At 43.6% G+C, this 15,024-nt stretch overlaps 1 protein-coding gene across 2 annotated transcripts in view; it reads left to right on the plus strand.

Moving 5' to 3' along the window:
- The window catches only part of LOC308477743 (sushi, nidogen and EGF-like domain-containing protein 1), a 72,665-nt gene that overhangs the window by 17,906 nt on the left and 39,735 nt on the right, over positions 1-15,024 (plus strand). Inside the window, exons 2-5 of one of the 2 annotated variants that reach the window (XM_081006589.1) lie at positions 8,907-9,194; positions 9,871-10,011; positions 12,081-12,243; positions 14,863-14,988. In XM_081006589.1, the coding sequence (XP_080862715.1) occupies positions 8,907-9,194; positions 9,871-10,011; positions 12,081-12,243; positions 14,863-14,988 (718 nt within the window). Of the gene's footprint in view, positions 1-8,906; positions 9,195-9,870; positions 10,042-12,080; positions 12,244-14,862; positions 14,989-15,024 lie in introns of those variants that run through there. The other variant, XM_081006590.1, reaches the window with a different exon arrangement.

Genomic DNA, 15,024 nt, shown 5'->3' on the forward strand with positions numbered 1-15,024 from the left:
TATCCCCTAAAGAAAGGTATAGTTTGGAACAAACAAGAGGGTGTTCTTTATAATGCCATAGATGCATGTACTGTCTCTCACCATGTGAAATGGAAGCTGTTGGGCTACATAGGATAATAGTTGGATTGAGTAAATATGCAGTGTATGCCCCTAGGTCAGGGGTCTGCAACCTTTAAGACAAAAAGAGCCACTTGGACCCGTTTCCGAAGAAAAAAAAACTGGGAGCCGCAAAACTCGTCATTATAAAAATAACATTTTTGTCACTTTTTTATTATTTCTTTGTTTGACCCCTCAGAATTACTCCTCCTCATAGAAATAAACGTTAAATTAACAAGTTACCTTTTTGTGTGTGTGTGTTCTTCACTCCCCTTCAAAACAGTGACCAGCATACATGCCCCCTTTCAATGCAGTGACCAGGGTACATGCCCCTTACAATGTAGCGGGTGGGCGGGAAGGTGATGTCGGGACAGTGCGTGACTAATGCACGCACCACCCCCATGCGACGTCACAGCCAGTACAGCGCCTGCCACAGTGGGGAGTGTCGGGGCGCACAATGTGCCTCCTCCCCTTGCTAGTATCCGCCCCGGAGCCGCGGCAAAGGTGTAAAAGAGCCACATGCGGCTCCGGAGCCGTGGGTTGCAGACCCCTGCCCTAGGTGATCCTAGGCTATCTCCAACTTCAGCTGAGTGTGCTTAAGCTACATTCCTAAGCACATTTGTGTGGAAGTACATGCTGCTAGAGCTTATTTCCAATGAAGTGCACTTAGGACTGAAGTTTTAGTTTGTCATTTAAAACTGTGAAGGATGAAGAGAGACATCAGAAGGTGGCTATCTGGAGACGCTGCGGATTCAATCAGGGATATTCTGCATGCAAACCAGATGCTCTACTACTGAATTGCATCCTTTCCCCTTTGAACTTATATCCTTCCATATTTTGACTTGGTATCGCTTAAGTTCCCCTGTATATGCATATAAAACTGATTTCCGCCCATGACTACGGGCAAGAAATGAATGAGCCATCTTGTGAATGCATGAGCCTTTCCTGAACCCCAGCTTTGCAGCAGTGGCAAATCAAACTACTCCCTGCATTATCTGTTGTAGTCGGAGGACAAGGCTTGGTAGAACCTTCTAATAACTCAAGACATGCAAAGCATTTTCAAATGACAAACTAAAAACTCAAGCCTCCTTTTAAAGTAAACGCCACTGAAATCAGCAGCACTTACTTCCATGTAAATGTGCTGAGGCTCTCATTGGCTGTTTGCTGTGACATCCTCGTTTTGTTTTGTTTTCTGTGGACATGCTCCTGGCATCTAAATAACCTGGATTGCTTTGAAAAATCCCAACTAGCTTTAGGCAGCTCTTTCTGAAAATCTTGGCCTCTGCTTCATCCCATATTGCTTTAATAATAGGAAGAATGTTCCCATGTGGACATTAAAAGGTTACTAAGAATTTATGAAACAGTAATCTTATTCCCCTTAGTCATGGCAATAACTCAACATGTGTTTACACAGAAGGGTTTGCCTCATACAAAATGCTGACCTGAGGGGTTGCTATACCAAATTCTTCAGCAATATGCTCCGGTAAGCTCTAGCCCTAGCATCAAGAACATGTAGAGGTTAGAGGGTTTTTTTGTTTTTCATTCTCCCTGCAACCCAGCTGGGAAACAAAGCAACAGTGAACTGCAATGTGTGAAAAAATTCTTGGGCTTACAACCTTTTTTCAGGAAAAGTGTATGTTGATCAGTTTGAGTAGGAATGTCAAAAAGGGTCACAAGCAGTGTGAATTTGTTAACTTTTGAGGTGGTTTTGCAATCCTTCCCTTACAGAGGTTTTTGAGCCATATAGAACAAAACCTCTGTTGCTTGCTGGTGAGATTATTCAACACTTATTTTAACCATCTGGATGCAGGGCCCGTTAATATTTGGCAGCTATGATTTTCAGTTAGCAAATCTAGAGGTTCTCTGGGCTAGTCATATCCACACTACATTTAAAGAACTTTTAAACTACTTTAAGAATCCCAGAGAATTCTGGGAACTGTAGAATTGTGGGTGCTGTAAGTCTGTGAGGTCAGCACTCTTGATAAACTTCAGTTCAGTTTTGTGATAAGATTGCTCTCAAAGCTCTTAAACTTCATCTTATGTAGAACTTCATTGGGACTTATTTGCATGAAAATATGTTGCTGTACTCTCAGATGCATCCATAATTGAAACTGCCTTATTTTCCTTGCAAGAATTGGAGATACATACCTGGTACGAGTGGTAATCCTTTTTGAGTGGAGAAACAGGCCATGTTAGGGCGTTGTAGGGTCATTTAAACAGACTATTGATAGATGAAATAATAAGGGCTAAAAACCTCTTGTTTTTCTTGTAAATGAATCTCCTTTCAGCTACATTCCTGCCCATTGTTCACCCTCCACCACCAACCATGAATTCTATTCCTCTACTATAAAAACTGAAAAACAACAAAAGCTCGTTGTCTTTCAGTGCCTTACATGATTTTGTTCCAATTATAAATTTGACAGGGCCAGTCTGATGAACTAATCCCAATGGGATTCCATTTTTGTTTTGAGTCATAAAATGTACAGTGGTACCTCAGATTACAGATGCTTCAGGTTACAGATGCTTCAGGTTACAGACTCCGCTAACCTGGAAGTAGTACCTCGGGTTAAGAACTTTACTTCAGGATGAGAACAGAAATTGTGTGGCGGCTGCGCAGCGGCAGTGGGAGGCCCCATTAGCTAAAGTGGTACCTCAGGTTAAGAACGGACCTCCGGAATGAATTAAGTTCTTAACCAGAGGTACCACTGTAGTCTTAAAATCTGTCCAATTGATGCTCATAAATTGTGCCAGAAGTGATATTGGCGCTTCCATCTTTTGCCTATGACAGTTCCATTTCTTTGAGCCAAAATGGTTCCTTCCTTATGACGTTTGATAAAATCTCTCATGACCTCAATGACTTCTAAGAAGAATGCACTTGTATGTTTTCTCATGACTTCAGAGCTCCCTCTCTGTCTCTGCCATCCACACTGCAGGTAAGCCCTGCTTGGGTGCTCAGACTACTTGTGTGTAAGGAAACATGCAAGGGGAAGTCCACTGCCAAGTCCCATTCCCTCTCAGTCAGTTTTGATCCTTCCATAAGCTTGAGGGGTACACTGCTCTATTGTACTTAATGCTGAGCTCTCCAAGCAATTTAGAAGCCCTGAATTTTCAGGGTTCTGAATCATGTGGTGAGTCTCTACAAGTAGAGCTGACTCCATACTTCAGACCTTCACCCTCAAATTCATTGTGGATGGTAAACTCAATGAAGGTGTTGTAGGCTTACCCAGCACACATCCCTTCTTCTCCTTTTGTGCTTCCTTACCTGGATTCAATTTGGGCTTCGTACATATACAGCAAGGGTGGGAAACCTTTTGCAGCTCAAGGGCCACATTCCCATCCATACAATCTTCTGGGGGCCACATCCCAGTAGTGGACAGGGCCAGGATCAAAAGTGGGTGGCGCAGCACATGTTGACTTACTCACACATCCTTCTCGAGACTCCTTCTTGGCAAGCAAGAAACATTATCAAAGACACATTCTAACCAGACACAACATCCAAAGAAGGACCGGTGTAGGATGTGCCATGGTAATGGAAGTGTGTCTGCGAAGGGTTGTGTTGCCTGGAGAGAGTTCCAAGCATGGGCATAGCCAGGATTTATTTGGGGGGGGAGGCTTTATGTTGGGGGGCAGAACTGAGTTATTTGCAATGCAATTGGTCAGTTAAGTATTTTTATTTATTTACTTGATTGGGGGAGGCAGCTGCCCCCCCCGCACCTCCCTGGCCACATCCATGGTTCCAAGGGCCAGATAGAAAAGTCGGGAAGACTGCATTTGGCCTTCAGGCCTGAGGTTCTCCATCCCTGCTGTATAGCAAAGTTAAGAACCAAGTCCACATGGTGAAAGGGTGACTTTGCAGACTTTGGAAGAATGTTTAGGCATTCGTAGAATTCATTCATGCTGGGCCTGTGTGTGGGAAGTAGCTTTGTTAAGCCGCTGGCAAGCTAGTCCACAATTGAATGGCATGGAGTTGAGAGCCAATGAGACATGATTGTTCTCACTGCTGAGCTAGAACAAAGTACCTAGGATTTTGGTAGGGTGTTGAACTCTCATAACTTGTGCATGTTTTATTGCTTTTTTTATTCTTTTGTTCATGCATTCTGTTGCAAAGTTTTATGCTGCCCTTCTGGTGAAAAAGCACCAGTCAAGGCAGCTTGCAGCATTTAAAATTTAAATATCAGGTCAGCAATATATAAAATAATCAACCAAGGAGACAGCTTCAGGTGTTAATGTCAAGCATAAATATTATCTGTCTCATCAAATAAAATCCTGCCAGAGCAAAATGGGTCTTTTGTGTCCATGCTTCACAGGACAAAGTGTTTCATAAACAAGGTGGACCCCTCTCTCATCCCATTCATCCTTTCTTCCACCCAAGGTGAGCCACAGAGGTCTCTCTTTAGGAGCAGGCAGGAAGAGACAGCCCCCAAGCCTAAGGTCTCCTGATCTAAACCATTTAGGGCTGATGATCACCAACACTTTGTCTTATTCTGGAAACCAGATTGGTAACCAGTGCAGCTACTGCAGAATGGTGTCATATGATCTCATGTTTGTGTGCCCAGCAATATCTTTGTAGCTGCATTCTAAACCTGATGAAGCTACCAAAGATTTTCAAACATTAGCCCTACGTAGATGTATTATCCGTGGTTCCTGTAGTTGCATCTAACATCAAAAACCTTATGACACAAGTACAAGAATTAGGACTGCAGTGCATGCCTACTCAGAAGTAACTCCTACTGAGTTCCATGGGGCTTACTCCCAGGTAAGTGTGACTAGGATTGCAGCCTTAAGCAATTAGCTGTTTAAAGATTTTTTTCAAAAAAAAAATATTGCAGTCCCCTAAGAAAACAAACAAACAAAAATGTTTAAATACCGTTTACAAAAACTTTCAGCAGTGGTGCATCTAGGGCTGGACATCAGGGACCAGGTCCAGGGATCTGCAGCCCAAATGACTGCCCAGGGGGCAATAAATGATAGGGCAGTTCTTGGGCTGGCATGGACGTGCCAGGGTCAGGCAAGGGTGTGGCCAGGCATGTATATGGTCACAAATGCTCATTTTTATTTTTATTTACTTTTAAAATACTTTAAGCATTTCTACAACACGGGCAAATGTGCTTAGCATTAAGGAAGCAGAAACAAACCCTAAGCACATTTGCCTGTGTTGTAGAAATGCTTAAAGTATTTTAAAAGTAAATAAAAATAAAAATGAGCATTTGTGACCATATACATGCCTGGCCACACCCTTGCCTGACCCTGGCACGTCCATGCCAGCCCAATGGCGATGCTATGTCTTAAGTGAGTTCAAAATGTGAATTCGCATATGCTCAGAGTATCTATAAATGGTAGGCAAACTGCTTTTTCAGTTATTTTTTGCTGTATCATAAATGTAGAGCCTGGAATGGAGATGGTGGTTTGGGAGGGAAATGACATATTAACTGTGTGTTTCACAACTGAAATAATACACATGGTTGTTTAAGCCCCAACCTTGTCATAAGGCCATCAAATCCAGGGTCTAAAATTACCTACCTATGATGTCCAGAGCATTGTCTTTGAGAGAGGCATCCTCCCTTTTCTCTCGCATAGGTGGGAATGCCTCTTCTAAGAAGATGACTGCTATTGCTGAGCTTAAGCAGTCATGCATTCCTCCAGTCAACAGAGGGCAGGGTTAATACTAACAGATAGGGAAGATGCAGTTCCTAAGCTGAGCACCTGCCTCCTCTGTGTTTTTTCTCTCCTCCTGCAAAAAGCCATGAAACTATCTCTCATGATTGTAGGCTTAGAATCCAAAGCCATCCATGTGCACATGAAGTAACTGTTAAGTAAAGAACCTTTTTTTTCTTTGTGCATTTTTTTATCCTAATATGCAATGCTAGTGATGTGTGAATGAGACAGACGATGGGTGGTGAGTTAGCTTCTGCTTCCAAACTACTACTACTCTGCTAAATATGTATATATGTGTGTGTGTGTGTGTGTGTGTGTGTGTGTGTATACACACACACACACATACTATAAGTCAACAACTTTTATTTTTTGAAACGCATTAGTAATGTCACATGTGTTCCCCTAACAAAACTAATGATTCTTGCTTCAGAATGATTATTTTTCACTCATATGCATATTTAATTGATGAATTGACTAAAACTCCTATTATTAATTGACCAAGTGTCAGATCCAGGCTTAGCCGTGCTTAAAACATGACACATTGATTTCAATGGGTCGACTCTAATGATGGCTAAGTTTGCATCTAGTGCTAGGGTTTTTTAATTGGATGGTAGCCCCAAGAGGAAAGTAATGTTGGTTGGTTGGAGCTGGCCCTTACTGAGACAGCTTCTGGTAGCCAACCAATGCTCTTCAAGGTGCTCCTCTTCCAAAGCAGAGCACATGCAGGTTTCATGTTGCTTGTGTTAATCTGCCTTTAATCTGTTTTACATCTGCAGAGGGACTGGACTCTACCTTCACTTTGCTGTGCTCTGCTGTACAATGATGCTGTGATTCGCAGGCTCTGCTTAGATTCCAAGCGCATGACTGGCCACTCACGCATATACACAAAGCATTATTTGAATTCAGAGTTTGCTCACCAGAGTGAAACAGCCTCCTCTCCTCACCTCCCCGCCTCCCAATGTCACACCTGCATCTCAGACCACATTCCATCCACAAACAAGGCTTTAGCTTCTTTCCCCAGCAGAATTTTCCTGCTCCTTTCTGTACAGGCCAGAGTTCAGAAGGTTTGTGGTTTCTTCTCATTCCAGAGAAGTGAGTGATCCTTGTGTGCACATGGAACACGAAGGAGTCACCAAGCCAGAGGGGGCTTCCTGGGGGTGGGGGCAAAGGACTAACTTGGGCTTGGGTTTCTCTTGTGAAATGCTCCTTTCGGTGGTAAGCAAGGCACCGCTCGCAAAAAAACAAAAAATGTTGGCATGCCGCACATGGGGGCTCATTATTACTAATTCCCTGCCTGCTTTGGAAAATGCTACGGTAAAGAGAAAGCTGTCGACAAATGCTTTGCAGCATAGCCTCGCCAAACTCAATGGAACTTGTGGTTTAACTTAGGAACCCTCTAGTTTCTAGTCTTAGAATTGTCCTTGCCAACTTTGGAGTCAAAACTCTGCTGCTTGACCAGAGAGGTACACACTACAGAAACCATAATATGCTTAATTTACTAGATGATTAACCAAACCAACAATGTGCAATATACTAATAAAAGCAAATCTGAATCAGCAGCAAGATGGATGCCTTAGGTGACACAATTTGAAAGGGACGATAAGGATATTGTCTCCAAAGCTGCTGTGGGACCAGTTTTGCACAGAGGAGCCCGCATCAAGACTGCAGTGGCTGCAGTTAAAGCTTAATACCTTGCATGAAGGCATCTGCAAGGCAACTCGCCCCTAGAGCAGGGGTGGGGAAGCTGTGGCCTTCCAGATATTGCTGGACTGCAGCTCCTATCATCCCTGGCCATTGACCATGCCAGCTTGAGCTGATGGAAGTTGGAGCCCAGCATCCGTAGGGATGCAGCTTACTTCACATGATACAATCAGAGTCATTCAGTAGTGAGGGAAGGAGCAAAAAGGAGCAAGAGACCTTTTTCAATCTGGTTCTTCAAAAAAATGCCCCTCCAACCCAATTGGGACATAACCCAAATCGATCAACTGTGATCTGGCTGTGGGCCCAGAAAAATGGATGTGATAATCACCCTTCTTGAACTGCAGCAGTTCAGAATGAAGGCAAGAGATTGCATGATCAAATGCTCCCTGCCCCATTGAAATCTTAGCAGGCTGAGGAATATGATTCCATTCCAGGTAGTTTTTTAAGCATTCAAATATGCAGTCAACAATAGCATACTGAACTGTAAAGTCAAATGAGGACTGTGCTGGATTACTTCTCTGAATGTGTAGATGTGGAAAATTCTATCTATTACTGCTCTGCCTCCCGTCTCTGTTGTGTCAGTCACAAATGTTGCAGGCTCAGGATATGATATTAATCAACAAAGGTGTATAAATGGGGTGAAACAGTCCAGTGTAGTAAGGAAGGAGGGATGGCATCCTGCCCGCAAGGGTTTTGATTTTAAGAGAGGGAGTGGTGTCTCTCCTGCTCCAGCAGAGCTGCTCGTGTATATATACCCCGGTGTCTTTACCTTGACCAAAGAGGCAATAAATAACCTCCTCCATCTCCTAGTCCCTTCAGAATAAACCCTTTTGCCTCTTTAACATGAGGAAGTGAATAGTAAGTCCTGCTGCCTTGTGAGGTGAGTGACCCAAACGAACTGCACCCTGTTTGTTCAAATCACTGTGGCTGCCGCAGTTTTCTCAGCTGTTCCTCCTTCCTTTGGCCCATCTCCGGCAGGAGAACAGGGCATGGCTTGTTCTGCCTCCTTTCTCAGATCCCTTGGCCATGGCTCTCAAGCCCTCATGTGCAGCAAGCAAGTGGCAGGGGTGGAGAGAGTGGGAAGGGGGGTGTTTGAAAGGAGAGGCAGTTCCCTGGATTATTTTTTTGGCACACAGTTTTTCATCTACAAGCTAGAAGGGTGGTGTGCCTGCATTTTAAAGGCCAGGAGGGGGAACACGTACTTAGAAAAAGAAAACTTTCTAAAGTGTGAGGCAGATTATGGGGCAGATCCTTCCTGAATTTTTCTGCCGTCTCTGCATCCTTTTTTTTAAAATCATCAGTGGAAGACATGCAAGAGAACAAACAACCTTCAGGCATAGCAATGTTTCTACCCTCTGCACAAAGTCAGGGCCCACAAGTTCAATTTAATTCAAATCCCCTGATTGTTTACCCTTTTTCCTTTTTCACCATGCCTCACTTTTTCTCCTGTCTAGGTCAACAACAATGGAATCATTTCCTTTTTGAAAGAAGTGTCTCAGTTTACACCAGTGGCTTTCCCCATCTCCAATGACCGGCGTGTGGTTGCTGCTTTCTGGGCGGACGTAGATAACCGGCGTGCAGGCCAAGTGCATTACCGGGAAACTAAGGACCAAGCCATTTTGATGAGGGCCACTAAGGACATCTGGCAATATTTCCCAGAATTCCCACAGTTCTCTGCCCAATGGGTATTCGTGGCCACTTGGTACCAGGTCACCTTTTTTGGAGGAAACTCGCTTTCTCCGGTAAGTGGTGAATGATGTTGGCGTTGGGTATTGGATAAGGGGGCTATTTTCCATAGTGGATATCGGGATAACCAATGTGGTTGAATTACAACTCACATAATCATTGGCCATGCTGTCTGGGACTTACGGGAGCTGTAACCCAACAACTTCCGGAGGGCACTATGTCAGCTATCCTTGATGTATATTCTATTTCATGTTTTACAGTTGCAGACTACAATGTGTAATGAGCAGCTGAAGCAGTTAAACTTTTGTTTATTTCAAACATTTACATTCCACCTTTCCACTATGTAAGCCTTCATGGCAGATAAAAAAACATTGTGGGGCGGGGATTTGTTACACAATCCAGTAACAAAAAGAATGAGTTTTAAAAACTAAAACTATAAAATTAAAAAATCATAATAGCAGGCACAAGAGCCCAAACAGAAAGCATGTTGGAAAATGGCAAAACGGGTTAACTATTAAAAACCTGGAATGCCCTTGCTGAAAATTCAGGCTCAGACCTTCTACCTCTTCCTGGGGTTGAATTCTGTAGAAGGCAGGTCCTATGGCCTGAGAAGGGATTAAGAACCATTGTGGCTGACTTTCCAGATAAACAGTCTGGCTCAGATTACTAATTCTGCAGTTTATTGTGGCATTTTCATTGCGGCTTTTGCGGTGCTGTTCTTTTTTCTTTCAGGTTAACACCTTCCAAATAGTCCTCATCACCGACGGCATGCTGTCCTTCACTATCTTCAACTACGAGTCCATCACCTGGACCACCGGAATGCATGCCAGCAGTGGAGGAGACTCAGCAGGCCTGGGAGGCATTGCGGCCCAGGTAGACTCCATGGTCACACCTTGCAAGCAAGTCTTCTTTCTAATACATGGCGTGCATTTTTCCAGACAGTAGTTTTGAAATAGCAAGGCAATATTTCCTCAGCCCCAATTTCTCTCTCTTACTCTCTCTTCAAAGCCATATCGGGGGCCTTGTGATAGAGCAACCACAGCTCTTTACATTGGCCAGTGCCTCATGGTTCCTTCCCATCACAACCTCAGACTCTTTAAAGAGCCACCCAGCAGAGGCTGCAGCAAGTACAGCCTCCCTTTGGTATTCCTGCCCCCCCCCCCAATTCTGGTGTGCTGTTTTCTTTCTTTTAACCAGTGGCTGTTCAGATGTGTGAATTTACCACTAATTGATCTATGCTTGGCTGGCTGCCGGCTCTCATCTGAGCGTCTCCGGTAGGCAGGAAATTGCAGGTGTAAAGGAAATGGACCCATTTTCAATCCCAGAAATTCAGAAGTGCAGGCTTTTTATGACTGTAAACAGAGCAGTAACCACATGCTTTGGAATACTGTACAGTGCTTCAGGAACACCCTGCCCCAGTCCAGCCAAAGCAGGAGAGAGAGAGAGAGAGGAAGTTGAAAAGTTTTTCACCAGGCTTGTGACCAAGTTTGCAAAAACGTGCTGCTGTAACTCGCAAGGCGATAGAGTGCCTCGGCACGAGCACCTCACGGCTCAGCATGGCAAAGGCTTCTGCTTGGCTAGAGCTAGCAAATCTGTTCTCGTTTCACGGAAAGGAGCGAGAGTGTCCAAGATTCTCTTGGATTCACCCTGTGCAGATGAATGAGGATGAAAATAGGCTCAGCGTTCTGTGTGCGTTCCAGCAAGTGAGTCATGGATGTGTGGGGATTGCTGAGGCTTTATGGTGCCAAGAGCCATTTGGGAGAAGGGTTGCAATAAGTAGATCATCCAATCCCTCTCCCTGTCACCTTCCCCCCCCCTTTTAATGCTGACAGTTCCTCATGTGTCATAGCCAAGATCTTTAATCATAGCTGACATGCAAAACAGTTACAAGATGCCTTCGAGGATCCTTGACTGCTCAGATATTCTGAAAGCAACTGAAATTGAGGCTCCATTGTGATGGGTGCCCTGGAGAAAGAATGCTTGCCTCAAAAGAGCCTTGCAAATAAGTTGGTCGCCCACAAAAATGTGCACTAACTGCCAGCGAACATTAGTCATTTATGGCCTGAGAAGAAAGAGTGAGCCAGCTTCTGTAAACTTTCCTCGCATGGTGGCCACAGATAAATTATCTTCATCACAGGTGACCGAGCAAATGATTGTTTATATGGCTGCTCAAATAAATTGCATTCTGAATATATTTATTACAATTATGTAATAAATATATTTATTACATTTGTGTCCCAACTTCTTTTTATTTCCTGTGGAAATAAAGGTGGTATACCTAGGGGAAAGGAAATGAAGTCAGGAGGTTAAAGAGAACCTCCGAAAAGATATTTTCCTTTTTCTTTCTCTTTGTTTTTCTTCGCTTCTTTCTCTTTCTTTGCTTCCCTTTACTTTTATTTCACTTTTTATTTTTTATGTTGGATATTTTATATCTTTAATTCTGCTTGATGGAAAATAATTGTCGAAGTTGAAATTATAAAACCAATAAAAATTTTATTTACATACATAGGGTTCTCCCATTCAGGCACTGATCAGACACAAGCCTGCATGTTTGCTGCATCATGGGCCTTCAGACCATAGTCCCAGATCTTGCATGATAGGGAATGAATGGGAAAAGACATCCAAGTCCTGGAAGGAATTCTTTTCCAGGAAGGCAAAGTGGGGCCATCTTAGCAAACTGCTGCGCCCCCCCCCCCCCCATCAGGGACTGGAAGAGTTGTTGTGCTGGGGGCTGCACTGCCTCTGATCCAAAGCAGGAAAATTTCAGGTGGGAAGTGGTTGTAGCAGTAACCAATATGCAGAGGAATGCTTCCCTTCCTTGTGTTCTTGCGGTCCATTCTTCTGCAGGGCACTGGGGGGGAAGAGAGAAGTCCCTTGCCTATCCCCACAGCTACCCTGCTTTCCCCAGCGAGAGGTTTCACTCTCTGCCCTTGTCTTCCTAGGCAGGTTTCAATGCTGGTGATGGAAAGCGGTATTTTAACATCCCCGGATCCCGCACTGATGACATTGTCGACGTGGAGATGACGACAAATGTGGGTATCCCCGGGCGCTGGGTGTTCAGAATCGATGATGCCCAGGTGCAAGTGGGGGGCTGCAACAACACAAGTAAGAGGACAGCAGTTAGGTTTATTTAACCAAACCAATTCTTCCATCCCTTTTCTCTGTCCCTGTGAAAATCCCAGCGCTTATGAAAGAAAGGCAGCCGCTATGCAGCTGGGGTAGTTTGGGTGTGGCAAGTGGAAGCCCTGTTTTCCTCTGTGCATAAATATGGCCAGCAGGACATGGGAAGCACTGGTGGAGGAGCCATTTCAAGCTGCAATTTGGGAGGATATGACTGTATTGCTACATGAAACCAAGAGCGCATCTCTGGCTGCTGGAGAGCTATGATGTCTTTTGCCACTGCCGGCTCAAGTTTTAGAATGAGGCAAGGGGAGAACCTGGAGATAAATGAATGTAGGATGTAAAATGGGCCTCCAGGCATAGAACTGCAAACTTTAAATAGTAGATGCCCTCTGAATGGTTGTTCAGTCATGGGAGTTGATTGGTCATAGAGTAAATAAGTGCAATCCTAGACATGTCTACTCAGAAGTAATTCAGTTGGGCGTACTCCCAGCTAAGTGTGTGTAGGATTGCAGCCCTAGTTTAATTGGGGTGGGCCAATTTCAAATCATGAGACTGTGAGTTAAGGTCATGCATGTTTGGTTTTCAGCTACTTTGGTGTTACCATAATATGCGATGAAAAGCAAAATATGAAAGATGGCCTTGCCTTTTAACAGTAACTGGAACTTCAAATGTATCTCCCAACTTACTTTGTATCATACACTTCTTCATTGCCAGAGTACTTTATAGCTGTTTCGCCTGTGCATGTGTGTGTGGTGTTGCTGTTTTGCGTATCTGCTATTTAATATTGTAAGAATGGGAAAATTCTTAATAAAAAATTGCAAGAGAAAGTACACTTTTAAGAATCTAAGGGCTTGTGTGCATCAGAGTTTACTGTGTGTTTGTAACTGATTGCGTTCTCATTTAATTTGTGTAGTCCACATGATGTTACCTTCCAACAATACCAGTCGTGATGCTTTCCCCCTGCAAATCTAAATTTACCCAATAGGGGAATAATCTGTTAAATTGGGGGAAATCAGGCTCCAAACTGCTCCACGTGGGGTTCCAGCAATGTGTGTGTGTGTGTGTGTGTGTGTGTGTGTGTGTGTTTGGGTGGGTGAATCAATCATCATTGCCAGTCCCCTTACCACCCCCACTACTGTATTTTCTGGCATCACTTGTCAGTATTTCTGGCACACTCTGGATGGGGGTGATGATGATGATGATGATTAGGGTCCTTCAGATGTGCACAAAGCTAGAAAACTGCACAAGCAAATTTACAATTGCTTGACCGGTTTAATTTGAATGATGAAAAAGTGGATTACTTTACCTTTAATGCTCAAATGTGGAGAGGCTTTAACATGCATAAAGTACCACATTTCAGCTCTGTGATCAGTTAGCGTAATCCTAGTAGATATGTCTCTGCCACCATTTGCTTCTTTGGACTGCAGAAGGAAGATGCTGCTAGGTTCTACTAGAAATGTTGCCATTTGCAAATCTGTTCCATAGGGCTCTTAAAATACCTCTCTACAAATTGGTGAAGAGCCTAAATACAATATGTATTACAAGTATACTGTAATAGTCTTCCTCAAACTGGCTATTGGTGTATGCAATGTGAGAGTAACAGTAGTGCCCAGTTTCTTGTCACAACAATTCCCCAACATTGGCACATAATTCCAAACAAAAACATATACCCAGACTTTACCAGATCTATGGCTGCTTAGGCTCACATGAGTTCTCTTCTGACTCTGAGACCAAGACTTGACTAATCTGCCTATATTAAGGGTATGCACCTCTCTACAGCTCTCTGGGGCTATATTTCACCCCCTGAGATTGCCCCATCTTGGGAAATCAAGTGGTTTGCTGTCTGACTATTTCCCAAACCATTTTGCCTTTGCTTACCATTGGTTCTTGAAGATCTAAGCTTATTTTTAAGCATGCATGCGCGCGCGCGCACACACACACACACTTTAATTTTTTGGTCAAAGAGTTATAGAATGTTGCTGGCATTTACCCAGCTCTTAATTCTTGGTTTTGTCACCAAAATATTGTAACTTTCCTAAAGGCAAATAGCATGTCTTTGCAGAATGCATGTTATGGGGTGTGCGCAGTGGGACACAGAGCTGGTCTAAACTGTTGCATGTTTGAACGCTGTTCAGAATTTCTAAGCAGAAAGGAATACTGGTACAGTCATTAACATTTTCTCTTTGTGAACTACTAATAGTTTGCCTATAAAGGAGGATTAATTTGACATTTGATGGTCAAAATGATAATGTAAGATGTTTAGAGAGCAAACAAAAGTCTTGACATGAACAGCAGAGAGCAACACACACACACAAAACAAACAAATGGAAACAAATTTAATATACAGTATTCAAAATATTTTGAGATCGTACTATAACTTCCTACAAAATTTCAATCCAGTTTAAATGTGGATGTGCTAATTTGAATTGGAATATGGCACTTCCACCCATGAGCCCAGTTAATTACAGAGCAAACAGGGGCTGAAGGCCGCAGGGACAATGGAAGCTGGATCAGTTCAGTGTTATTGTTGCTGCAACACATTCTAGTAGTTCTCTAGCTATGCTATCATTTGTTGAACACTGGGTTTGCTTCTTTGTGCAGCATCGGTGTGCCTGACACTCCGCCCTTGTCTGAATGGAGGGAAGTGTATTGAGGACTGCATCACAGGGAACCCCTCCTACACCTGTTCTTGTCTGGCTGGCTTCACTGGAAAGCGATGCCATATTGGTGAGTCTTGCTCATACTTTTCTCGCAGTCTTCTAT

The sequence above is a fragment of the Podarcis pityusensis genome (assembly GCF_964106645.2).
Source record: "Podarcis pityusensis genome assembly, chromosome: 5".
Lineage (NCBI taxonomy): Eukaryota > Metazoa > Chordata > Lepidosauria > Squamata > Lacertidae > Podarcis > Podarcis pityusensis.